General features: G+C 31.6%; 3 protein-coding genes across 4 annotated transcripts in view; 2 read left to right on the top strand and 1 right to left on the bottom strand.

Moving 5' to 3' along the window:
• The window catches only part of LOC145332112 (vascular endothelial growth factor receptor 1-like), a 106,089-nt gene extending 102,683 nt beyond the window's left edge, over window positions 1–3,406 (top strand). Inside the window, exons 30-33 of the mRNA XM_080177052.1 lie at window positions 774–826; window positions 1,118–1,209; window positions 1,640–1,730; window positions 2,086–3,406. Coding sequence (XP_080033178.1) covers window positions 774–826; window positions 1,118–1,209; window positions 1,640–1,730; window positions 2,086–2,179 — 330 coding nt within the window. The 3' untranslated portion in view covers window positions 2,180–3,406. The remainder of the gene's footprint in view (window positions 1–773; window positions 827–1,117; window positions 1,210–1,639; window positions 1,731–2,085) is intronic.
• Window positions 3,407–4,746: 1,340 nt separating this feature from the next.
• Window positions 4,747–27,645, bottom strand: LOC145332111 (uncharacterized). 2 transcript variants are annotated; one of them, XM_080177050.1, is made up of 17 exons: window positions 27,524–27,645; window positions 13,143–13,220; window positions 12,548–12,648; window positions 12,315–12,370; window positions 11,408–11,481; window positions 11,159–11,189; window positions 9,951–9,982; window positions 9,231–9,317; window positions 9,100–9,153; window positions 8,992–9,019; window positions 8,529–8,602; window positions 8,058–8,127; window positions 7,470–7,522; window positions 6,716–6,758; window positions 5,918–5,969; window positions 5,043–5,097; window positions 4,747–4,883 (listed from the first exon to the last, which is right to left on the bottom strand). In XM_080177050.1, exons 3-17 carry the CDS (start codon window positions 12,607–12,609, stop codon window positions 4,809–4,811), a joined length of 846 nt encoding a protein of 281 aa, XP_080033176.1. In that variant the 5' UTR covers window positions 12,610–12,648; window positions 13,143–13,220; window positions 27,524–27,645; the 3' UTR covers window positions 4,747–4,808. The 2 variants fall into 2 exon arrangements, with proteins under 2 accessions (XP_080033176.1, XP_080033177.1); XM_080177051.1 differs by lacking the exon at window positions 13,143–13,220 and having other exon boundaries at window positions 27,524–27,631.
• On the top strand, window positions 16,448–27,743 carry LOC145332110 (uncharacterized). Its single transcript, XM_080177049.1, has 14 exons — window positions 16,448–16,598; window positions 17,104–17,170; window positions 17,604–17,674; window positions 19,399–19,514; window positions 19,990–20,070; window positions 20,531–20,592; window positions 23,283–23,329; window positions 24,619–24,669; window positions 25,145–25,233; window positions 25,557–25,604; window positions 26,045–26,153; window positions 26,311–26,448; window positions 26,879–26,974; window positions 27,494–27,743. The coding sequence occupies exons 1-14, from the start codon at window positions 16,506–16,508 to the stop codon at window positions 27,674–27,676; spliced, it is 1,251 nt and encodes a 416-aa protein (XP_080033175.1). The 5' UTR covers window positions 16,448–16,505; the 3' UTR covers window positions 27,677–27,743.
• Window positions 27,744–27,748: the final 5 nt, after the last annotated feature.

The following is a 27,748-nucleotide window of genomic DNA, read 5'->3' as shown; positions in this document are numbered from 1 at the left end:
TTTTCCCTCAAATCTTATAATATCTCCTACTTATTAATATGACCTTAAATAAACCCCTCCCCAATTTATGCTCATTGCCGGAAGGATTAGCGCCACCTTTACCAATAAATTCACGCCCACTCATCAAATTAATCTAAGACACATAAAAATCATTTAAATTGTTAAATGTTTAATAAAAGTTTGTAGCTGTAACTTTTTGGTTTTTTTAACTTATTTTGATAAAATAAAAAGTGTTTGATTTCTGTTTATGTAAACTTTCAATTTGCTACTATTTTTTATAGGATTCTTTTCTGTAAGGGTGTTTTTGCAATTTACACTAATCTAAAAATGCCTTTTAGAGCAAGTGAAAAAAGTGCTTTCAGCATGAAATAAATTTCTTGGAAACATTTTTATATAAGTTTTATAAAAAGTATTGAAATTATGAGGAAAACACGTCATTTCACTTTAAAAAAACATTTTTCTTGAAAAGTTACTTTTTCCTCAGCAACTTTTTCAAAACTTTGGCTCTAAAAATCTCAGCTGTTAATTAATGTAAAAAAAATATTTTTATATCTACTTATGTGGAAATCTACAGAGAACAAGGGCATATACATTTTTTGATAATTCATTGAGAAATATGGGCTGCAGATGCTTAAAAATACTTTTTAGAGGGTCATGCTGTATTTATGTTATTTTTTATGACTATACAATTCGATACTTACAAACAAAATTATACTAATGGGCATAACTATCCTCTTTTTTATGACATAAAGGCTAAACGTTGATATTTACAGCAGTGTTCCACGTGTCACTATAATTTTAATGGAATCTACGGTTGCACCACAGGAAATTATATAATTAATATGGATTTTAATTTTATCATAATTTTTTTAAACATCCTCTAAATTTAATCTTATTTGTGAAAGTAAATTTACACTGGATATATGTGGAGAAAGACTTTCTTCTCTTTTTATTACCCCATCAAGACGCTGACCCCTCCGGCAAATTACTTTGCACGTCACTCTTAGCAAATATTGAAATGCAGAAATGGTTTCTGAATAATTTACCCTCTAATGTCCTCTCCCTCCTGATTATCATCTGTTATAATCCATTTCAATTATATAATTGTTCCACCAGGTTACACCACAAGCAATCTGTACGCTACTGGGGCGGGGGGAAGTATTCTGGGGGTCAGGGGATGCACTCCAGTTCAACAGGGTTATAGTCCAGGTATAGTTCGTTCATTGATTGATTGATTAATTGATAGATTGATTGGTAGATAGATTGATAGATTGATTGATAGATTGATTGATTTATAGATTGATAAATACATTGATTGATAGATTGATGGATAGATTGATGGATAGATTGATTGATAGAATAATTGATAGATTGATTGATTGACTGAACAAGGACATGTGCTACTTTTGATGATACATAAAGAAAAAAGGGCTGTAACCCCTAAAAAATACTTTTCTCAGGGTTTTTACTGTAGATTAATTGATTCATTTAAGGATTGATTTATTGATTGATACATTTAATTTTGATTGAAAGACTTATTGACTGATTTTTAGACTGATCGATTTGAATATTGATAATTGGCAAGTAATTTTCCTAGATTAACTATGTTTTATTAATATTTTAATCTTTTTATTTACAGGTATCAATGAGTTTGCCATGTATAATGGACATTCTGGCACTCTGGGGCACGGAGCTACTCTACAACATAGTCAACACACTCTACCTTCAAGGAATTTACTTAAAAACACACCTTTATAATAAACTATTTCAATTTAAAAAGCATAAATTTTGTTTTATCGCTGTTTATCTTAATTATTATAGACTACAAAAACCTTTGATTCCACATTCCTAATTTGAAAATACTAAACCATAATGCAGTTTTCCTAAAGAATTTATAATTTTCAAAATTTCTTTGCATATAGGAGGTTTTAAATTCACATTAAAGGTTCAATATAAAAAAAAACATTTAATCGTTTTTTTTGATGCAAAATCAAATGTTAACTTTGATGTTTATGGTCTGATTTTTATCATTCTTGGGGGCCTTTTTTACTTATTTTCTAACAAAAGTGTGTATTTGATGTATAGTCGGTATAACACAGTGAAGCGTGCTGCGGTTCAACCTTCCCCACAGACTCTAGACAGGCGCTCAGCTTCGCCTAGAATCAGCGCTGAATTTTGATCGTCCTTGTTTTTGAAGAAAATTAATTTGAAATGAAGTTATCTACTTCCAAATATTAGTTATTAAAAGACTATATAAATAAAGACGTTGATAATAACGTAGTGACGTACATAAGGCTAAAGCTAGAGCAGCTTCGCTTCCTATGAAAACAAATAGAATACTGCCATCAAAAAATATGTAATTAATATGAAAAAAAAAGTGTTTAATTTAAAGCTTTAAAAGTGAAAAACGTTGCTTTTTTATAAAAAAAAAAACAATTAAAAAAGCAACTAAAATTTTAACAAATCGGTGATCTCAAAATATGAATAGTGTATAGAATTATTCAATAACAAAAAAACACTTTAAAAAGTGAAAATTTAAAACTCATTTTAATGGTGCTTTACTGCAGTTATGTCCATGACTTATAACTTTAATTAATGGATATAACTGTAATGACTTAATTTTAGTGACAAACTGTTTTAATCGTACCAATTATTAATTTTAATAATAAAATAATTTTTAATCATACTGTAAAGGCAGGGATAGAAACCTTGCCTAGCAAATGCTTTTAAACAGGGAAAGGACAAAGAAAGATAAATTATTCTTTACCCACAATTTTCACCATTAAAAGTGCCCAATATTGAGCTGTTGGAAGGGGTTCTTGATTCATTTATCCACCATTGTCCTTTACCCCCCTTAAATTTGTTAAAACTATTAAAAAGCTCAAATGAAGTAATTTAAAGCATAATTAAATATAGAATCTAGTTTTTAAGCTTTTTAAAAGTTAAGATTTATATTTTTAAGCCCTAAACTATCCAGTTTTTAAAATAGACTAAAAAATTATTTTTTCGTCAAAATCCTAACTTTTAAAAGCTAAATAATTGTAGTCAATGTAAAAAAGAGCTTAATTTTTATTTAAATTTATATTATCTTCACAAATGAAATGATGTATAAACAAGAAAATGAGAAACGTTGTTTTTAAATATTTGTTAAAAAAAGTGTAAGAGCTTTCAAAAAACTGTGCCATGCGTAAACACATTTTGTTTTCTGCCAAACAAGCTTTTGAAAATTTTAAAATTTCTAGCAAAAAATTCATCTCTATTACATTATATTTAAAATGCTATAGATGGGAATAACAATTGTAGATTTGTAGGTTTTTTTTTTTGGTAGAATGTCATGTTTTTAAGGGGAAGACATACTGGTCTTTTTATTACAATACCTGTTATTACAAGGTGCTATGAAGATAATGTTAAAAAAAAAATAATTTTAAGGCAGAATACTCAAACTATTGCTTTGCAGCTAACTTAATTTTAAAAAATCACAAAAAACTGGCTTAAAATCATTTTTGAATACTCGTAATAATTATTAAAGAAATCTCGCATTTTAGTCATTTTCATATAGTAAGTATGATTATTTTTACCTTTAATATTAAATTGAAAATTAATTTTGAAACAAAGTAGATAATTTTGATAAATGAATAATAGAATGCTCCTATCAAACTTTGATGCTATTATTAACTTAACTTTGGTCGATATATACGTAATGCTAAATGTTGTTGGCCATAACGTCCCCCTTAAATATCATGTAAATTACCTAAAATTACAGAAAACTTTTTATCATTACAATGCTTTGAGCAGATTGTAAAGATCCTGAAGTTTTTGAAGGAATGAGACAATGGGCTGATTATTACAATAGCCCCCAAAGTTTTATGATAACGTTGTCTTATTCGTTAGCTTAACAGTGTCCAAACGTTTCAACCACTAAATGTAATCTTCATAAGGAATTATTTTGAGTATAATAATTTGGGATGTACTGTACGTACATCAATTTATCAGCCATTGTCTTTAGATCCCTGTCAAATAATCCAAAAGCCACTTTAATCTCAATCTCTCATATTCTTCTATCCTATTATATAAAGTAGTAAGCTTTTTTTGTCTGTCCCAAAAGATCTTGCTAACCGCTAAACCGATATTGTTCTCCTTTACAGTGAAGCTTCTTATAGGTCCTGGGAAGGTTTTAAACTATTTTTGGGGAGGGTGTCTTCCCCTCCCTCCCCCCCCAAAAAATATTTTTTTTTCTCTTTTAAAACTCAAATTTAAAATGGGATGAGGTCGACTTTTCCCCCTCCTACCTTAAGGGCCCCTAGAGGCTTCTAGGGGCGTAGCCGCTAGTTTATTTATAAAATTTCTAATTTGTTTTAAAAACAAATTATTTTTTTTGTTACCGAATTATTAAACCTACTAGGTATGAAAAAATCTCTTATAAATAGAAGATCTGTTTTTTTTTAGTATGTAAAAAAAGTCATTTTTTGTTTATAGTCTAAAAAATCTATGATTCTTAATTATTATTTAATAATAATGAAATTATATTATGAATAAATATTGAAACCGGCTTATTTTATGTTGGTTGTTTATTAACTTCTTTAGCAAGGATGACGACATAAGTAAAAGCGAAGCTTACAAATTTTCAAATGACGATAAGCGCTCCCACAGATATTTGAGCTTATTTATTTTAGACATATATAAATTCCTATTACACAAAAATTTCATGCGCCAGGGCCCAGTAGTAGGTTGCTTAGAGATTTAAAACAATTTTAATTATATATTTACAGAAAAAAATCTTAATTTTTTGTCCAATCTCAAAATATTGATTACAAGAAAACGCTTGGTTTCGGTGGGTTCTCTCCATATCGTGTAGCATATTTCTGCCGGAAAAATTGGTAGGCCTAAAAATTATGAATATGAGGTAGAGCAATTTTACCTAAATTCATAGCAAATCTACTATAAATCTTTATATTATTCTTTAAGAGGACTCTTTCAAAGAATTTCTATTAGATTTCCACATACTTTTAATGTCAGAACTTTTGATTTATTATTATTTTTACCTCTTGAACAGAGCAAAGCTCTTCTCTCACTTTGGAATGATTCCACTTGGCAAGCCTAGGAAAAAAGAAGGCAATTAATCGGTTTGTTTGAAGGTTCATGTGTGTCCACTGTCCAGTAAGATCTCGAAAACAGCTATTAGAAAGTGTGTACACATTGTTTACCTGTCATGACAGACAAACAGAATGACGTGGAAAGTTTGTACACATTGTTTACCTGTCATGACAGACAAACAGAATGACGTGGAAAGTTTGTACACATTGTTTACCTGTCATGACAGACAAACAGAATGACGTGGAAAGTTTGTACACATTGTTTACCTGTCATGACAGACTAACAGAATGACGTGGAAAGTTTGTACACATTGTTTACCTGTCATGACAGACAAACAGAATGACGTGGAAAGATTATACACATTGTTTACCTGTCATAACAGACAAACAGAATGACGTGGAAGTGTTTACAGATTGTTTACCTGTCATGACAGACAGAGAGAATGACGTGGAAAGTTTGTACACATTGTTTACCTGTCATGACAGACAGAGAGAATGACGTGGAAGTGTTTACACATTGTTTACCTGTCATGACAGACAGAGAGAATGACATGGAACGTTTGAACATTGATTGTTTATCCATGGAGAAAGATAATATTTAACTGTTTATTACGATAGTCCTAAAAGTTTTCTTATTCGTTGGCTTAACAACTTTGGGGACCTATCTTAAATATTGATTGGTTGGTTTATTTAGTTAAGTGTCCATACGTTTCAACTACTAATTGTAATCTACAGAAGGGGTAATTTTGTGTATCATCATTGGGGATGTAAATTTATTTATCGGCCATTGTCTTATCCCTTTAGAATAAGATCCCTGAGTTAACCTGTCATCATCATCATTTGAATTCCAGACTTGTATTGCAAGTCCCTCTGCACCTTTAATGAATTTAAAAATTTTCAATTTATTTTAAAATAACCAATTTCGCTCTACGCTTTGAGGGAAACCGCCAAATATTTTTTGTAACATGCCTTCAGTGATGGACTGTCTTACGCAATGATGTATGTCCGAATATATACTGGATATAATTTATAATACAAAGTAGAATGTCTATCTGTCTGTCCGTCCGTCAGTCTGTCCCTTAAGATCTCGGTAACCACTGAACTGATTGGATTCTAATCTTTAGGGAATATATATACTGGTCCTGTGGCGGTTTTAGACTATTTTCTTGGAGGGTGGAACACCCCCAACCCCCCAAAAATGAAAAAAATCCCCCCCAGATTTTAAAAAAAAATTATTTAAAATTAGTGGGGGAGTTTGGGCATCTCCAGAGGTACTTAATCTTTATTTTAATTAATTACCTCTTGGGGCAAAGCCCCTAGAGGCTAGGGGCGAAGCTGATAATACATATATACAGGAATCTAACAATATTGATTTCCTAGTAACGCAGCTGCTTTTTATCTTAGGTCCGTCTGTTTTGCATATTCTTTTCTAAATCCTAATCTATACATACTTTCCTTGAAAATTAGAAAACATACGTTTGCACATTTTAGTGTCATACTTTTGCAGGGATTAGTAAATGGTAGATAAGTTTTTAACTTTGCATTTTCAAACTCAATAATTTTTTATGTATATTTATTTCCCTGTGTTTTTTATGATTTACAATTTGTAGATACAAATTTACCTTTAGCCTGTTCCTGAAGTTTCAAAGCACTTTGTCTTTTTGACTGTAACAAAACAATTAATAAAATAGCTTTAAACCATTTTTGTATTTCATATAGTTTTTGGATGTTTGTGTTTGTTATTAAAGGCGAAGAAGTCGGTTCGTCCGTTCTTTAGTCCGTAAAGGATAAATGTGATGTTTTATTTTAAAAAGTTAAAATTGCCTTATCAATTTCAAAATTTGCATGATTTCTAAAACTTCTTTATAAATCCTGGCAACTCAACAATCTTGACAAAATAGTCTGTGAGTCCTTATCAAAATATTTAATTTTTGAAATTATTTTTTTAAGTGTTACAAATATCCTCTTATTACCATGAGTTTTGAAATATTTAAATTTCTCGTATGATTATGCACAATGAAGTAATCAAACATGATAACTACATTGCTGAGATTTATAAATAATATTCTGATTCTTTACTATTAAGTGAAGGCACTCTTTGTTTGTCCGTGTTCCTTTTTTCAGTCTGATTTATTGAGCTTTGCTTTTATGAATGTTGCTATCATTGTTTAGATATTAGTTACTAGCAACTAACTCCCTTAAGGCCTTTGGGGGCACATGATGGGTTGGACGTCGACTTACCACTTTAAATTTTAGTTTTAAATATTTCGGGACCTACACTTTAAAGAAGAACCTTATCGGTTCAGTGATTAGAGAGATCCTTTGGTACAGACAGACACACAGGTATAGATCCTGTTACTTTTATGTAAGGATTACCTCAATCAAATGAACCCTAGAAGCTACAGTGTTAGATAGAGCCAAAGCACCAACTTTAAAATATTAATAGGTATTTATGTAGAAAAGTAAATACTTAGATAAACAGATACATACATGACATATATGAATATTGAATAGGTAGACATTATGCATGTAGATAGATAGATAGATAGACAGCTTAGCAGATGCAAAGTATTTTGGAATTTTTAGAGTATATAATTTCCACAAGCAAAGCTTTATCCCAAGAAATTCAACTATTCAAATAGCTACCTTTCTTAATATTTACACTTTTTAGCAATTTGTTCTTACACTGTGTTCTAATTGGTCCAATTAAGTAATTAGGGACCTAAATTTCGTATATTTATTCTTTAGACTGATACATTGGGCTGTTTTTACTTGTCTCCGAGGTCCTATAACAACTTTTGGGACTTTTGATGCAGTTTGAGTGGTTTGTTCATTAAGTTGAGTGTCAAAACTTTTTAACCACCATTTTAATTTACAGAAGAGGAAATTTTGTGTATCATCATTGGGAAAGTACATCAATTTATAGGCCATTGTCTTATCCCTTTACATTCCTGGATAAATTACCTTTTCCATTTTCCAGACCATGAGCTGTACACATACCAAGGGAGGCAAGAGCTCGGGAGGAAGTCATCACCTTCACAAAAATATTTTAGATGTATCTATGATACAAATAGAACGATGTCTGTCCGTCTGTCTGTCTGAATCTTGATATCTTGGTAACCGCTGAACAAAATGGACTCAACCTACTTTTTATGGTTTGAAGGTATTTTGTTTGAGCTACTTAAAGAAAAAATTTCTCCCCCCCCCCTCCATTTTTTTGGAGAAAAGATATATCAGGATGTGTGTGTCTGTTTGTCGATGTATCTAACTTATATTAATGTGGGTATTTTTGCAGTGAAGCTTCTTTTAGGTCTAACTATTTTGGGGAGGATGCCTTCACCCCCCTAAAAGAAATCGCCCATGAAAATATTACCAATCCCAAAATCAGTTCGACGTACAATTTAGTATTTCATATTGCAGGAAATAAATTCTTACCAAAGGTCCCTTAACTTTAACCCTATTGGGTGGCACTGTATAAGGTTTGGAAGGCCCTGGAAGATCAGCTTCGTCTGTAAGTAAAACAAGTTAAAATTTTTCGAAAAAAATAATGGGTTTCGCACCTAGCATCTAAGGGCAAACTCCCAAGATGAGGTTGGATAAATTCACACACTTACCCCACGCTGGAATGATTACTTAAAATCAACAGTTGACTTTTGAAATTGGAGGGAGGATGTTCAATCCCCCCTGAAAATAGCTAAAAACCTTCCAAGGACCAATAGGTATATTCCTTGAAAAATTTGAGCCCAATCGGTTTAATGTTTATCAAGCTTCATAAAACTTCCCAAAGACATTTATAAAGCTTCCCTAAAAACTAGAACACATTCGAACCAGCAATTTTCAAGCTTAAGCAAAAAAAAAATAATTTATATCATAGGATAAGTACAAAAATTTTATTTACCTTGTTCTCCATCAAATTTGTTTTTTCTCTTACAAATACAACAAAAAACGATTATTAACAAGATTTTTAAAATTATCAATTTAAGTTTTAACTTTTATTATGTTTTACCTGTTCAAAAAATATTTCATTTTCGCTTTTCCTTTTTATAAGACCAAACAAAGTCTAAAAACAATTATTTTGAATTTTCTATCCCTTTTACAAAATTTTCTTCTCAACAGACAATATGAGATATTACATACCTTGGTTAGACTAAGGACTTTCCATCCTTTAGGTCCCTCGTTAGGGCATTCCCCAAGTATAATTTCATCATCATTATACTCTTCTGCCTGGAAAATAAGATCATAGTGATGTCCAGTGGCGTGCACAGGGTTTTGCCAAAGGGGTGTGCACTCCATTAAACCAAAATTGATGGTCAGTGTAAGACAGATAACCAGAGGGGTGTTATTTTAGATTCATGGAGTTTGATACACCCTCTGGTTGTCCACCCCACTACATAATGAACATACACAAAGTAATCTATTCACAATTCTGTTAAATTTAGGGGGGGGGGGAGTCAAGACTTTTTTGCCTATACATCCCCATTGGCTGTTTTAAGGAGACTCAGAGGACTCAGAGGTATGGTCACTTCTTATCTGACACTTCATAATCTTGCCAGTGGGTGGATACACCCCCCCCCATCTGCTCACCTCTGGGAATGTCTATTGTCATGGCTTTGATTTATTAATTCAGAAGGAACTTTGTATTGGTACTTTTTATTAGGTAATTTTCAAACAAGGAAATAATATAAACTTCTATAAAGGCATTTGGAAATTATGAGTACATTAACCAGTAAAAAAAAACATTTCAAAATAAAATCATCACCATAATTTTATGAAGAATAAGTTTTGTGAAAAACAGGAATGTAATGCAAATAAGTCATGCAAAATTGTAATTGATGTTGTTTTTTATTATTCTTGTACCTCAGTATTTTTGTCTGCATTCTCATCAACATCTACAACAGTTAGGGAGTTGAATCCATTTTTATAGAAGCAGAAATATAATCTATGATTATGGTTTGGACCCTCTAAAACTGTAATCTACCCTTCCACTTTCCCCTCTCTTGGTAAAGATATCTTCAACGCCGATACGATTTTTGAAATATAAGATTCCACTTTTGTCTCTCTTGTTGAAGATATCTTCACCAAGAGAGGCAAAAGTGGAATCTTAAATTTCAAAAATCGTATCGGCGTTGAAGATATCTTCACCAAGAGAGGGGAAAGTGAAATCTTACATTTCAAAAATCGTATCGGCGTTGAAGATATCTTCACCAAGAGAAGGGAAAGTAGAATCTTACATTTCAAAAATCGTATCGGCGTTGAAGATATCTTCACCAAGAGAGGGGAAAGTGGAAAGGTAGATTACAGTTTTAGAGGGTCCAAACCATAATCATAGATTATATTTCTGCTTCTATAAAAATGGATTCAACTCCCTAACTGTACAAATAGAAATTTTTAAAAATTATAAAATCAAATTTTTAAGATAGCAATAAAGATATGTGTTCTCAAAAGTCTCGTATATTAGCTAAGTTTATTAAATTATTCAAGACAAAAATATAAATGAAATATAAATATAAATAACCAACAAGCAAAATAAATCTAAAATAATATTTGGGGTGCATATTAAAAGGTTCAATTTTACTAAGCATTGCCCCCAAATGACAGCTGAAAATCATGTATAGGTTTCATGATTGTTTTTCAAATTAATTTTGTTCTTGGTATAAGCTGTAATGATCAATTTATAATTTTTTCCTATAAGAATAGTTGGGAATAGGCCCTTTCGTGGCAACGCCCCTTAAATGGCGATTCGTCATACTTTTAAAATGGCTTTTTATAGGTTATTTTAGGTTAGCTTAGGTTATATTGGGTTATGTGATTGCTCCAGAGGGTTGGGCAATTGGCCCTGCAGGGTTATAGCCCCCTGCCGGGGCTAGAAATATGAGTAAAGCTTCTGTGAAAAATACAAAGAATCACCCCTTAAGGTGCGTTGCCATGAAAGGGACTATACCTGAATAGTTTTCCTACCTTGTCCTTTAAAAAGCTATGGAAATATTATTTTAACTAAATAAATCAAAAACTATTTTTGTAAAAAAAATTATAATTCTAAACTATATATGAAATTAAAACTTTACCTTTCACTTCAATGCTTACATCACACTTCTTCTGAATAAAAGATTGGTGGATAAACAAAAAACAAGGACACACAAGAAAATGATGTGAGATCAATTCAGAAGATTCTGAGTTTTTAACATCAAGGTACATAATTAAACAAATATTATAATCTTATCAAAACAAAAGAAAACTAGCATTTTATGGAGACAGATTGATAGTAACTAATTAGAAAACTGTATTTTAAAGTTGAAAAAAAAGCTATTTTTTACCTCTTTGGTGTGATATTTAGAGGTATTTAAACATTCTCTGAGGCTAACAGATGAGGCATGTCGAGGATGCCAACCTAAACATTTACTGTTTACGATATTTCATCACAGTATAACAAATTCCAAAAATAGCACAGCAAAAACAAGTCTTAATGAGAAAAAAATACATAAAGAATAGAGAAAATAATAAAAAAAATTTATTTACGAAAAAGACTTTAAAATAAAACACTTTAATTTTTATTGGTAGTAAAAGTTGATAAAAATGATATTGCGATGTTTTTCTTATTTGTTGGCTTTACAACCTTGGGATCTTAAATTTTTATTGGTTGGTTCATTCAGTTGAGTGTTCAACATTTCAACCAGTATTTGTAAACTACAGAAGGGGTAATTTTGTTTATCATCATTGGGAATGTATATAAATTTATTGGCCATTGTCTTATCCCTTTAGATCCCTGCAAGTAACCACTTTTCATTGTACTTATATTACATAAGAATACAATTCCTCTTTACTCCTTTCTTCCCCTAATGCTGTCATGACTGTGACAGATAATAACAGAGGTCATCAGAGGGGGAAAATTTTACAAGAAGGGATGAAAAATAAATTTTACATAAACTTAGAGGGAAAGGTCAACGTGAAATAAAAAAATAAGCTTTAAAATACATAATATATTTTTTTCATATTCAAATAGGTTAAAAGATTGATTTATCTTTCATTGACCTAGAACTGTTAAACTGGGAAGCTGTTTATAGTGACTTTAAAAATGACGCCATACTGACCTACCATCGGTAAATAAAAATGTATACTGGACTGCCATTTGTATTTTAGTCTCTGTATTGGCCTCTCATTGGTCATTTTTATTTTATGACGTCATTTTTTTACAGGTTCTATAAACAGCTTCTTAGAATGAACCTGTTATTTCGTAGGGGGTTCTTGACGTACTAAAGTTTGAAAATCCACGATCATGTCTAAAAAAATTAGCAATTCTTATAAGAAGAGTTAGGATGTGTGTCTGCTTATAGGTTTGTACTGAAAGATCTTGTTTACAGTTCTACAATAAAGCTTCATATAAGTCCTTCTGTTGTCCTTTTCATTAACTTTTAAATTGACATAATTAATTTTACTAAAGTTCAATAAGTTTTCACCTGATAATTCTTGAATTAGGGGTGAAAGAAAGAAAAAGACCATTATCCAATGTTGAAAACATGGAGGACTGGAATCACGGTTGACATAGACTTCACCAAACCTTGTAAATATATTGATGTATCTTTAACAAATTCAGTAGTTTAGTTGTGAAGGTGATGAGTTCGAATCTCTACTCAAATCGAATCATAACTAAGACTAGAATATAGTTCCTAATTCAATAATCTATGTGTAAAGGTTATAGCAAGAAAAATGGGAATAGTAACTTTACAAAGGGCCTCAAAATCAGCCATGTGACGTCATAAATATGAGGGAGATGAGAGGAGAAGTGGAAAAGAAAATCCCTAAAAAAGAGATGGTTAATCCCTCATTTTTATGACGTCACAAGGCTGGTTTTTGAGACAATTTGAAAGTTTGCAGGGGAATATCTTGGCCCATAAAAAGGTGAAGCTCATTAACATTCAATTTAATAAAAATCATAAAATAATTAACAGTTTTGTTAACTAGAGCCGTCTTCCCCTCGGAACTAACAATTTTTTTTCATTTTAATTATGAGCGGAAAGCTGTCTATAATACGATGCGATAAATAAATATTACCTATCTTTTGTTGTTTGAATAATAGCAGAGAGCTAATATTTTGATAACTACTGCAGAAAAACTACCATTCTTCTTAAGCTATCAAAGTTGAAAAAGTTACTATTTATTTTCACAAAACTAAATTATGATAAGTCTTTAATTTATTTAGCAGTATCCTTTTTGCTTAATTTGAACAACTTGAAACATGTAAAACTTTTGTCCTGTTATTGTATCAACTTAACCAGGGAGGGAGGGGACATTGGGCTGTTTATTACACTAGTCTACAAATTTTTATAATGACGTTTTCTTATTCGTTGGCTTACCAACGTTGGGGACTTTAATCGAGTTTTAATTTGTTGGTTCATTAATTTGAGAACCCAAACGTTTCAACCACTAGTTTTAACCTACAGAAGGGTACTTTTTGGGTTTTTACATCAAAGTATCGGCTATTATCCTATCCCTGCAACATAACCCTAGCAAAAATGTAATTACAATGGTTTGTTTTGACTAAATGACATTAAATAAAAATGACATATTAAACCATATAACAATTGCAATTTTTATTTAAAACTTGTATTAGTAGTGTAGTTACTCCATAATTCGAAATGTCCCTCTGTCCATCTGTCTGAACCATTTTGGAGGAAACTTTGCGGCTCCTCTTTAAAACATACTGTTGAAATTAATTGTTAGGTAAGAATCTCGATATTAATAAGTATGCATTGTATAATTTACTTTGTCGGTTGGTCTGTCATTCTTTTTACAAAATACAATATGATTATTATATTGATTTTCTATTATCATTACGCTCTCTCTCTCTCTCTTTTTATAATTATCTTTACCAATGAACTTCGTTCGTTTGTTTTTGTTTGTGCTTCTCTAAATATTGACGTTGTTTTCGACATATTTTCATAAAATTATATATTGGGGGGAGGGGTTAATAGTCCCATTACAATGAAGAAGAAAATTGCCAAATTGTTTTGACGCAGAGTTTAAGAAAGGGCGGACAAACGGAAGGACACACAGACAAACAGACAAAAAAATTAGAGCCCAAGAATGAGTGTTTCTACAAAAAAAATCTAGGAAAAAATCAAGTCGCAACTGTATTGTATCTAACTGTTTAAGGAATCATCAGACAAAGTTTGAAGTCGTAAGGACGATTCTAAAATAATTTATTAACAATCTGCTCTTTCCGTTACAGACCTACGTATATTTAAAAATTTCGGAATTATGACACTTTTCTACTTTAAAACATAATATTAATTGTTTTTTTTAAATAAATATTTTTTGTATTTTTATGTAAATAACCATAACTGTGGGGATTCTAAAAAGTTCCCAACCCATGGTAATCAAAAACACAATTATTTAGTTGAATTGAATTATTATTTTCTATTGTGAAATTTATAACAAATGTTACAAAAAGTAAAAATATATGAAAATTAGGGACAAAGGACCAGGATTCTGACAAACATTCTAATTGAAAATTTCCCCACAATCCACTTTCTTCTTCTTACCTACCCCCTACTTATCCACGTCCCCTTAGAGAACATGAAAATCTGGTTTAAGATCCAAGTAATAATATATCCATTGGGAACGTACCGTATTCAAAATATTCAATACTTTTCCATGTGAAATTAAAATGCTGGTTTCTTAAATGTACTGTTGACTTAATATTACAATTGAAATTAAACCCTAAATCTTAACTGTGTTAGTGTTTTTATGATGCGTAAAACAAATATTTAATTTTTTTTAAACTAGCGGCTGCGTTCTAGTATGTAGTACCTCTCTATTGAAAAATGGGCTTCTAGAAAATTAGCTTAAAACCATCCCAAGACCTAAATCTGAAAATGAAATAGCCTAAAACTATCACGCGATCTATGTGAAGCTTACTTAAAATAGAGAATTCTATCAGTTCAGTAGTTATTGAAATCTAAAGCTACACACAAAATTACCTTACTGCTTTATATGATAGGATATTTTTTTGCAAAATGAAATTCTTATTGATTAAATCTAGTGTTTCACTCGTTTCAAATAAATTTCATATTAATAAATTGAAATTTATCCTAGGGTTCATACTGGAATATGGTGTAAGGAAGTATAAAAAAGGGGATTTTCCCCTCCCCCTAATATAAACCCCTGAATTTATAAAATCACCCCCACCCCCTGGAAATTCTCTATATACCTGCCTGATTTAGCCTGTATCTAAACGAATATATCATTCGATTTGTTTCTTTATATAATCCTTATATGGAAGTAACAGGATTTTTGCCTATTCTTCTGTCTTTCTGTACCGATAAATCTCGATAACCGCTGAACCGATCAGTTCTCCTTTACAGTATAGCTTCTCATAGGTCCGGAGAAGGTTTATAGCTATTTTAGGGGAGGGTATCATTGCCCCCACTAAAATTTTATTCATTTACTTTTTAAAACTAAAATATTATAGACTATTTAATTTTAAGATAAGGACTTTAAAATATGAACGTAGGGACTTTCTGTTAAGAATCAAGCAAGGTTTTAAAACTATAGGACGATTATATCCCTACCATGACACCAATTTCATTTCAGCTTCCCTATTAAAATCATGGTTTTCAAGCGGTGATTTAGGAACGTCTGATTTTTATCCTTTACGCTAAATAAGACAAACTTAGAATGACTCAGCAATTTATCGTTTACAATTTACCAAAAGAAAGTTAGTTATAAGATAGATGTTAGTGAAAGAATCAGTGATTTTAATACAAAATTAAGTTAAATTATTAAAAATGTTATTTAAATAAATCAAAATATACAAAGACAAGGTCAATAATAGCCATAAATAGCGTAGATATACAACGAGCTATCAACAGATTAGATGGAAAATAATAGTTATTTATCGCATCGTATTAGAAACAGCTTTCTGTGGATATTAAAATAAAAATTATAAGGTTAAAACCAAAGGAGTGAGGTAAAAACTTGTATTATTTAATGACTTTTATTTTATCATTTGTAGAAAATTGTCTGTAAAACGATATGGTATGCAGGATTTTTTCAGTATGGCTGAGAATTGATTCTATTCGAGCGGATATTAGTCGGTTTCGAAACCATACTGGAATAAATAATTTTGTCTTTAAAGTTAAGGTTATATTTTTAGTAGCAAAGCCACTCCATAGTTCAATTTGTGTGTTCATCCTTAAGTCAGCCAACCGTCCGTAGAAATATGAATAACGTTACATGAATTTAAGTTATTATATAGCTTTGTAACTGTCAGATGATTTTTTCTTTTTACATTTTTTAATTCTTTAAATATAAATGTTTTAAAATAATGAAAATCTTCTTCAATATTTCAGAAAAAATGATTAGTTCAATTTCTAAAATATTATAGAAGTTAATCCTAAAAAAATTTAAAATAGAATGAAAATGAATTTACATTATTGGTTTTTAATATCAATTTTAATAAGTTTAACATCAAGCTTAAAAACTCAAAATGATGATGTTTACAAAAATGTAAGTAATTTTCTTATAATAGAATATTTAAATGGTTGTCTTTTATAAGATCTTTTAAACGGATGGGCTCTTTGAACATGAGAAGAATCTTTTTTTGTGGAAGGTGTTTCAATCCCCCCATAAAATGGGCTATTTGGTCAGGTATAAGGTATAACCAACAAGTAAAATAAATCTTAAATAGTATTGGGGGGGGGGGGGAGGGGCAAATTGAGAGGTCGTCAATTTTACTATATGTTGCCCACGAAAGACAGCTGAAAACCATGTATAGGTTTCGTGATTTTTTAAAAAATAATTTCGTTATTGGTATAAGCTGCTATTGGGTAGTTGCATGAAGAGAAAAGAAACTCGAGAGAATTGAAATTTTAAAATGGATGACATCCTTTTATAAAAGTAAGAGTGTGTGAGTGAGAGAGTGAAAGAGAGAGAGGGGTGTGTGTGTAAGAGAGAGAGAGATAGATAGAGAGAAATCTAAAAAGAAAAAAAATATAACTCTATTTCAATTTAGGTTTTTAGTAACAAGCTGGTAGATCCTGGAAACTTGAAACATACAGATAATAGCTATGCACATATAGGTAATGTAGAACAAGAATGATAACATCCATAAAAGCGAAGCATAAATCACATAGTCAGAAAAATACACACCAGCTTATGTAGAGTTTAGATTTTGAATGAAAATTATACTTATATCTATCCCAAAATCTCTTAGATAAAGAATTTTAAGAGGGTCATTAGAAGGTTTTAGACTATTTCATAGTACGGTGGGACACTGGAAGGTCATCCAAGCTTTTTCATTTAGGAGGGGGGGGGGGGGTGATTCAAAATTCAAAATTAAGGTGGTGCTGCACCCCCAAATTTATTATTTTTTTTTTTTTTTTGGGGGGGGGGGGGGTAATCACCCATACCCCCCATTGGACAAAAAAACAGCAACTCTAAATAAGGAGAAGAAATGACTAAAAAGTGTATATTTAAATATGCTGATTTTTTTTGCAATGTCTTTATTTTTAGGTATGATATTAACTAATGTATCCCTAGCAGAAAGAACTTTTGAAACATCAAGTTTGGGTCATAAATTAAAGGTATTTATTTTCGTTGCAATGAAGAAACCTGTTTTGCTGGATATTGAGTACTGTGGGTGATAGTCAGGGAGGGAGGGGGACATTGGGCTGTTTATTACACTAGTCCCCAAAGTTTTATAATAATGTTTTCTTATTCGTTGGCCTAACAACTTTGGGGACTTTTGTTAAATTTTAATTGCTTTTTACATTTGTTTTGGTTTGTTGAGTGTCAAAACGTAGCAATCACTAATTGTAATCTTCTATATAAGGGGTAATTTTGAGTATCATAATTGGGAATATACCTCAACTATCGGCAAATGCCTTATCCCTTTAGATCCCTGGGTGATTGTATTTTTCTCCTTTCTTTACATTAAAGGGAGTGTGAACGTAAAAATTTCTCATCTGATTATCAAATCTTAACATTTACTAAGCACATTTCACTACACTGATCAACCAAAAATGTCCTATTCACAAAAATATCCAGAAATAATGCCTTGATTTTATGGTATTTTGAGAGGGAAAAAGGAAAAAACAGGGAAAATCTGAACGTTTTTGTTTCTTATAATGTTTGTAGGGATATTTAACTTGTCATATATAGTTGAAACAATTTACTTACTGTTAAGGATTTATTTTATGCTATAAAATTGCCAATTCGTTTTTTTATAACCTAATAATTAGGTAATAAAGACATATTTTAAATTCGTATTATTGACAAAAAAAATACCTCACTGTCTACAAAGGGTTGAATCTCATAGGTTATATAAAATAATAATATCCTTTTTTATTGTGTTGAACAATAAATAACCCACTTTGGAGAATTAGTTTACACTTTTATCAGACTGTTTATAAATAAATATTGCGTCTTTATTATTTACAAATTTGTAATTAAAGGTGGGCGAGAGATGGGCCATTTAAAGTTAATTGGATACTAATAAAAACCTGTTTCTGGCTTTGTTATTGTATTTGGTTTTCAATAAAAAAATATTGCTTATTTTATCAATTTCTAAGTAACTATACATTGGATTAAAGCAAGGATTATGTTAAAAGTCAGCTTAACTGTTAGGAAAAATCTAGAACTATGCGAAAAAGTTTAATTTTAGCTATAATGGGAGAAAAAAGTAATTTAATGCACATTTTATATAATACGGAAAATTTCTTCCTTTCCCCGTACCTTATAAAAATCGTCGGAAAAAGCCGTTTTTTAAGCAAACAAAAGCGCGTTTTGCTCTATCTGTGAGATATTATGAATGAGATAATGTTAAGATTTGATATTAAGATGAGAAAAATTTACGTTCACAGTCCCTTTAAGTCATCTAAATGCAAAACTACTATTTAGATAGTATTTACTTTCTTTCTTGAATCATGTGTTAAAGTATTACTTCTGAAAACCTATATCTACAACATTAGGATATCCATTTTTAATTGAACTAATGGTAACAGATTACAAGTGTCGGATAGAGCACTGATACCCCCCCCCCCTTATTTTCAATTTATTTCAAAAATAAGGAAAGGGTGAGGGGTGTAGCTTTTATCTCTTGCCTAATCTCTTTGGGGGTCTAACCTTGCAGGGATACATAGTACCCAATATCACCTAACCTAACCTGACATAAGTTAATTAACATACAAGCAAAAACTACCCCGACGTTATATTCAATTTACAGGAGGGGTAGGGGTATTATAATTGCTCCAAAGGCTACTTTGAAAACGCCATTTGCCAGCATTACTTTCTATTACATTTTTTTCAGAAATTAACTCGAAGTTTGCTATTTCGCAGTCGTGGGACCAGACTCCATTTAATATTTCTAACAGATAAAGCAGCTATAAAACATATCAGAAGAACCATAGCGTCAGAAATTGGCAGGTATGCAGTTTATTAATTTAAAGAGAAGGGACAAAACACTACAAGAAAATAATTATGCATTTATCAACTTTATATAATATAGACAAAAAGAGTTGATTTTTTTTATGGTTGAAGTCAGAACATTTTCTCTTCAGGCCCAGTGATCCTCTCAATTTTTGCCTTGTATCTTAATATATATGGCAAAAAAGATTTTTTCGTATTCATTCGGAACCGATTAATATCCGGCATCTCGGGGCTAAAAAACTGGTTTTAATCTTATAAATTGTACATTTTAAATCCGCGGAAAGCTGCTTATAATACGATGCGAGAAGTAACTATTAAAAACAGAAAATATGTTTGACAATTTACAAGAGACATACAGCTTTATACGCTTTTTCAGTTATACCATTAATTGCAAGAATCACCATACAAGATGCAAATATTTGTTTTATTATATAAAAGCTTCGCTTATACTGGACATAATCGTTTTTGTCAGGATTTTGTTTCTAAAAGTTGTTGGGCCTGGAATTCACAATAGTAAAGAAGAACTTATATCTTTGTACTGGAAACTACCGAGGTATATAGATAGATAGATAGATAGAAAGATAGATAGACAGATAGACAGACAGACAGACAGACAGACGGGCAGACAGACAGACAAACAGGAAGACAGAAAGGCAGATAGATAGATAGATACATAGATAATTATATGGATAGATAGATAGTCAGATAGATTGATAGATAAGTATATTAATAAATAGATAGATAGATAGGAAGAAAAATACCTGGTTAGACTGACAGATGGATAGAATAAGATAAGTAATTAGATAAATAGATAGGAAAATAGATGGATAAATATATGGATGGGTAGATAGTTAGATAAATAAACAAATAGATAGATGGTTAAAAAGACAGATGAACGGATTTGTAGATAGATAGATAAATAGACAGACAGGCAGAGACAGACATTTAGATATACAAAGACAAAAAAAGACTGACATTTTTCATATTTATCATTTTAATGTATTTTTTTTCAGATCTATAAAAGTAGAATTTGTGGATATTGGTTATTTTTCCAGAAACTACAGAAATGAAATAGGAATTGATAACCAAACATTTATAAGTTTACAAGTTATATAAATATTAGGGTTGGCAATCCGAATCCGGAATCCGCCCAATTTTTGGCCAATTTTGGTATCCGAATCCGGAATCCCTTTTTTTTATAGCGGATTCGGATTCTTAATAGTTAGGCTAAAATTAGCGTCTTAAATTTTTTTAACCACCCCCGGCTTCCCCCACCTCCACTCTTTGAAGGCAAAGATTACCCCCCCCCCATCTACACCACCAAGTGGAGACATCAGAAAATATGAAAAAAACGCAGATTTAGCTTTTTGCCAGTACCCGGTTTAATTTAATCCCTTAATTTTTTTTAAAGCCTTTTAAAATATTGCTAGAATCAGGAATCCGTCAAAAAATAAGAATCTGTTTTATTTTTGGACGGATTCTTGCAGTGGCGTGCGAAGCACTTTGTCTAGGGGGGGGCATTTTGAACATTTTGCAAAATTTTGCCCCCCCCTAAAACAAAGTGCCCCGGGGGGGCACTTTGCTTTAGGGGGGGGCATTTTTATTATGACACCTATTTTAAACAAGGGCGTTTATAGGGGGTAGAATTACTTGATTATGGGCCTTCTAATCCCTATTCCTTTTTTCCCATCCCTTCCTCCCATCACTTTCCCCAATACCTTCCCCCAATCCCCTCCCCCTTCCTTCCCCCCTCCCTACTCAAATCTATATCCCCCATCCCTTAAGCTAAAAGGCATCTTGCAAAAAAAGAATATTTACCAATCCCCCCCCCCCCCCTTGGAATTAATTTCTTTTTCATGGGAGGGAGGATGATACAAAAGAATGTCAACCCACCTATAGAAAATAAGGTGAGGGGCGAGATAAAAATTCTCATTTTGGAAATAATTTGGAAAATCACATTTCCCCCATAGCATTATGGACTGACAGACATGGTAAATTATTGAAAAAAGTTATATCAACATCTCCCACCCTCTTCAAATGGCATTTTAAAAATCTGTCACTCTTTTATAAAGTGGTGTTTGCATGGATTTTTTAGGGTGGTGCGCGAAGCGCACTAAGAAAATTTTACACAACCTTCAAACTAAAATCAATTAAAGACTACAAGAGTTGTGTTATTTTATCAAGTCAAGAAAATAGAGTATTGTGAGCTTTAATTAGGGTTGTTAATGTAAATTGCTAGGAAAAAAACATATCTTTTAGTTAAGGGAATATACACAAAAAAAATGATAAACTTTTCCTGAACATCTTATGATATACTTATACACTGTTATTCATTTAAACAGACATACATGTTTGAGAAAAAGACATAAATGTCAATGCTGATTGAAAAGTACTTATAAATTGGCGCGCGAAGCGCGCAATTTTTTTTAACTTAAAGTAACTTTTTGTATAAATATGTTTACAAATGTTTTTATATAAATAACACCATAATATACCATATGATGAACAGAAGAAATCATTTGAAAGGCCGGAAAGTGCAACTTATTTTTCAAATATGCAGGGATGTAGTGGACATTGGGTTATTTATATTACTATTCCCTAAAGTTTGATAAAAAAAAACATTTTCTTATTCGTTGGCTCAACAACTTCCATACGTTCTATCCACTAATTATAATCTATATAAGGATTAATTTTGTGTATCATCATTGGGGATGTACATCAATTAATTGGCCATTGTCTTTTCCCTATAGATCCCTGCAAAGCACAAAAAAAGTAGATGATTATTTTAGATTTATTTAAGAAAATAGACAAAAAAACCCTTTTTTATTTTGGATAATGAATGTTAGACCGACAGTCAAAGTAAATTGAATACTGGATGCTAAGAACAATAGAAAAAATCATTTTGATACTGTTATCCAAAAAAAAGTTTAAAAATTAAAAACACCAAATAAGGGGAAATATGTGAAATATAAAAATAGCCATCTATCTTTTATAGAAGATCACCAGTTAAAGAAATTATTAGTCATAATTGGGAATTTCCAAATATGGTATGATTAATTAAATAATAGGTTTATAATTTGCGCGAAGCGCCAAAATTTTTTTGGTTATTCTTGATCTTTTGGAAACATTGGGACAGTTTTGCTTTATGGAGAGGGGAGGGGGCAAAATGGGGCATTTTTGTTTACCAGGGGGGGGGCAAAAAGGGGCATTTTTCAACATTTAGGGGGGGGCAGGGGGGGCGTTGGCTAGGGGGGGGCAGGGGGGGGGCGTTTTGGGCTCTAGGGGGGGGCGATTGCCCCAAGTGCCCCCTTCGGTTCGCACGCCACTGGATTCTTGTAAGAATCCGAATCCGGTCCAAAAATGAGACGAATTGCCAACCCAAATAAATATTGTTATTCTAAGTAGTTAAAGTAATTAAAACAACCCGATAAATAGATCATTTGATGTACATAACCAATGATGATACACAAATTTTCTGTAGATTACAAATTGTAGTTGACATTCAACTTTATGAACCAACCAATTAAAAAATTTAATAAGAGTCCCAAAAGTTGCTAAGCCAACGATAAGAAAACGTTTTCTTTAATATCATTATTTTTTTTGAAAAACATTCTTTTAAAAAGTCCAACATTCTGTATATTTTTTTTTAAAGAGCAAGACTATTTTATTTTTAAAAAACCAGATTGTTTATTAAATGATATCTAAAAATGGTTCAAGACATTTTTTCTATCTAAAAACAGTTTTGTTATTAAATTACTTTTAAAGATGATATTTGGAAATATTATGGAGTTACTGTTCCGCCTACAAAACAGGTAAAATTTTGAAATTGAATCGCTTGAAAGTGTCATGTGTGACGTCAAAAAAATACTTTTAAAAAGGAGGGATGAGAGGAGAAGTGGGAAAGGAAACCTCTAAACGAGAGATGTATAATAGAAATAGGATCTACTGCAGTTCACGGTAAAATATTGCTGGTAACGAATATTGCCAAAAATCTATGAATTTTAATGGCTGCTAGCTGCCAAACGACTGAACGTACAGATCATACCCGCACACCATTTTAAGCGGTATGAGAAGGCCTACAAATAATCTGAAATAGCCAAGATCCAATGATGCACAGAGAAAGCTTCACTGATGGAAAAACGCGTAAAATAGGCCTTTTTCGCGCATTTCTCTGCACTGCGAGATAATTATGCATTATTGATTTATGGCTATTCCAGATTATTTGTAGGCCTTCTTATACCGCTTAAAACAGTGTGCGGACATGATCTGTACGTTCAGCCGTTTGGCAACTAGCAACCTTTAAAATTCATAGATTTTTGGCAATATTCGTTACTAGCAATATTTTACCGTGAACTGCAGTAGATCCTAGAAATATTTCGTGACACTTTCCAGGGCTTCTTAAAAATAATTAAAAACATGGCTGACACACCCAGGAAAACTAAGCACTTTATATTAGAAAATTGCATAAGCATCAAAAAGTTTTAAAAATATAGTTTTAAAAGACATACTTTTGTTTTGAGCATGATTAAAAGTAGGCTAAGATTGCAATTATTGTCAAATCTGTCTAAAATACCAGGGAGGAGGGACATTAAACTATAAATTATTCTGGTACCCAAAAACTTTAAAACTGTCTTAATAACTATAAAGACTTCTATTAAATCTTGATATGCGGGTTTAAACCAGAAGGGTCCAAACTTTTCCACCTATAATTTTCATTAAAGAAGTATAATTTTGTTTTTCTTCACTGGAGGTTTTTATATAAACTAAATTTGTATTGGTGTCATATCCTGTTCCCTCATCCTTGATGCAATGAATGGAGTTGAACTATTTCTTACTTTAAAGCTTTCTGTTAACATTAACTGTGTATTTACTGCTGGCAGTCAGTTGTGTAGAGAATTCTGTCCAAGTAAGGTTTCACCTTCCACAGGATTCGCGCAGCCCTGCCTTTGTGCTGACTGCATTCATATGTAAAATGGCTGTAAATATCAAATTGGATTATGACTGTTTATTGTTCAAAGCATTTTTTCAATTCATTATGTGAATGTCAAGCGCCTAACATGCAACCTGTATTTACTATTTTTTATTTATATTTTTTGTTTAGATTGGATTAGATGGAAGAGAATATACTGTTTATTTTGATAAATACCAGCAGGTTAAAAAAATAATCTTTTTTTTGTAGAAACACTTACAAGTTATAAGTCTATTAATCAGTAACTAATCATAATGCACATGAATACTATCGCCGAAATTTTCTATTTCACCATTAACAACAAATATTAAAAGAAAATTATTATACATTAAGAATATTTTTTTTTTATGTATGCACAACTTTTTGTTAATTTGGAAATGTAATCCTAAGCTAAGTACTGTGTTTATAATTTTAAAGTTAAATATAGACAAGAAGTTCAATTTTACCTTTCTTACTCTGAGACGGGTGGAAAATCAAATCTTAAAGTATTACCAAACTGATTTCATTCTCCTTTTTAGGAAAGCTTCACATAGGTCCCAAGATGGGTTTAGGATATTTAATTTTTAAATTTAATCCCCCTCCTGCCATCTTGATTACAGAGCCCTTAGATGCCACGAGCGCAGCCGCTAGTCCTGTTTATTTTTAAATTTTGTTTTAGGATCTATTCTACATAGGACCTCTGTACCACAAAGTATTTCCAAAAGAGTTGGAATATCTCATAATGCTAGATGTTGATGTTGAATTTAGGTAAATAAACATTTGGGGCTCGGCACCCTTATTTGTATTATATTATAATCCAACAATCATAGAAAATTTTTTTTATTATATTTCCCAATTCTTAATTTGAGCCAAATTTTGTAAAATTTCCTAGGCTATAAGTAAGTGTTTCCTTAGCCTTATATAATATATATATATGTGGAGTAACATGCAAATCCTTAACTCCTAGGCTAGCCTAAGAAATTTTAGAGGATTTGACCTATTATTAACATATGCCTGGCATAGTTACAGTATAAACCATTATTAACTTTTCTGTTATATGCTGGGATTTTTAAAAATTCAAATGATTTTAGGAAAGATGCATCTCACCTTGTTAATCAAAGAGAAAAGATGACAGAAAGGTATTTCAATATATTTTTAACTTTTTATTTATCTTAGTTCGAACCTCAAAGTCAGAGGCAAAATATTTTTTCATTAGCTGAAATGTTCTTTCTTTGTTGGGAATATTGATTCCATTTATAATTACCAAAAGGAAGCTTCTCCTAAAATCAGAAGCCAATTTGTTATTATTTTTATTAACACTCCCATAGAGGCCTCTTGGAGAAATTCTACATGGACGGGGGGGGGGGGGGGTTAGGTCACCCAAATACCTTAGAATTAGCCAAAAATAAAAACAAATGGGGGAGGGGAGGTTTAATTTTTTAATGTGCGACCTCTTTACACTTTAGGAGACTTATTCATTCTAACAGTCAGCGATATCTTTTGGTAAAAACAGACAAATAGACATTCTACCTTGTTTTAATCGGGATTCTTTTATATCATTTAACAAAATTGTTTTTAGTCAAATAATGGGAGTAGGAGTAGAGTTGAAGCCCCACTATTTCTATGAGACTAAGAAGCACAGGAAAAAGTATCTAAACTCTACTGCTGGTCTCTTGGGCAAAACACAGGTAAAAAATGTGTCTGCTTTATGTTTGGTAGGTAGCAGGCTCATATATATGAAAACAGGCAAACTTTTCTTTGTATTACCTGTGCCTACAGACAAAGGCTTTTGCAATATAACAGATGTAATGTGTTACTTAGACTTAGACAAAACGTTTAATCTAGGGATTTAATACGGGAGTAGTAATCTATGAGCTTGCCAGGATGAGAGCTTCTAAAGTGTATGAAGAGAGTCTGAACAAAGAAAATTATAAATATCTTACAGAAGAAAAATATTTATTCTGGGGTGGCTTAGGTGACCAGGTATAAAACCTTCATATTGGCAAATATCTTGATTCTAGATGACTCAATGTTTTACAAATTCTGACCAATGAGCATCTTCTCTACCTTTTATTGTTTCTATCTGTTCTTAATGTAAGGATTAAAATGTAACTTCTTGGCCATTGTTTGAGATAGATTTCCATAAATTCTGAGGAATCTTCCCCTGACATATCAACAACTGTTCTTTGGATTAATTTGTCTGTTCATCCATAACATAAGATAAATAGGATATCTTAATGTTAATTTAGTATCTTCACTGCTCTGGAGCTATCTTTGGTCGTATGTCTATTTAGCTGTTATTAGGAAAAAAACATAACAATGTTAGAGCTTTTCTACTCATGGATGTTGCAATTAAATTGTTAGTTTTTTTTAGACAACAATGACTTTAATTTTAATATAATTTTATCTGCAGGATTTTTACACCCAACTTGGATGGGAGCGTCCTGAATTATTCTATGTTCTTCCATGTGAATTTAATATTCAAATTCATAAAGATATCTTCTCAAAAGTAAGTAATTTAATTTTTTAGAATTGATGGTAATCTATAACTCACTTTGTCTGTCTGTCAGTCTTGTCATTTACCCCCTTTCCCCACTAAAAAGATTTCTTTAAACTTTTTCATTTTAAAACTAATTAGTGTTAACACTTGAAATGTGGGGGGAGGGGTAGACTTACCCCACCCTAGCTCAAGTTCCCTTCCCCATAGGTTCTTAGCCGCTAGTAATTACATAATCAATGTGTGTGGAAACCATCACCAGGTTTTAAGTGATGTTAATTGATTAAAAGATTTTCTAAATTGAAAACAAGGGTATAACTTGAGGGTATTACAAGCCACATTTTTTTTTTGTAAAATAAGGATTGTAATTCTAAGGGGGGGGGGGGATCAAGTTTGTTAAAATTTAGTTTTCTTGTGAGGGTGGTGGGAAGGGAATGCTTCCCCAACCCCCACCAAAACAAGCCGTCCCTGGTACACACAAAGATTCTTGTCATTCTGCCAACCATACCTATAACTAAATATTTATTTCAGAGTGAAGAATCAAAAATTTTCCAGGCTTACCAGAAATGTGATGCAGAAGTTCCTGTTATTGTCCATGATAACAGTATTTCCATAGGCACAGAAACCAAGACTGTTAACATTGCTGCCTATCCCTTCCATGTGGCTGGATTGCTCAAGTCTTTAGCAAAACCTGTAAGAAAAATGAGCATTTAATTGCAATATTTGAATGTATTGTATAATAAAGTCTATTTAATAATAAATATAAAATATAAATAAAAAATTTGT

This window comes from Acartia tonsa, chromosome 11, assembly GCF_053477335.1.
Source record: "Acartia tonsa isolate MP-2025a chromosome 11, ASM5347733v1, whole genome shotgun sequence".
NCBI lineage: Eukaryota > Metazoa > Arthropoda > Copepoda > Calanoida > Acartiidae > Acartia > Acartia tonsa.
The sequence above is the reverse complement of the archived record's forward strand: the minus strand, read 5'-3'. Positions and strand labels throughout refer to the sequence as shown.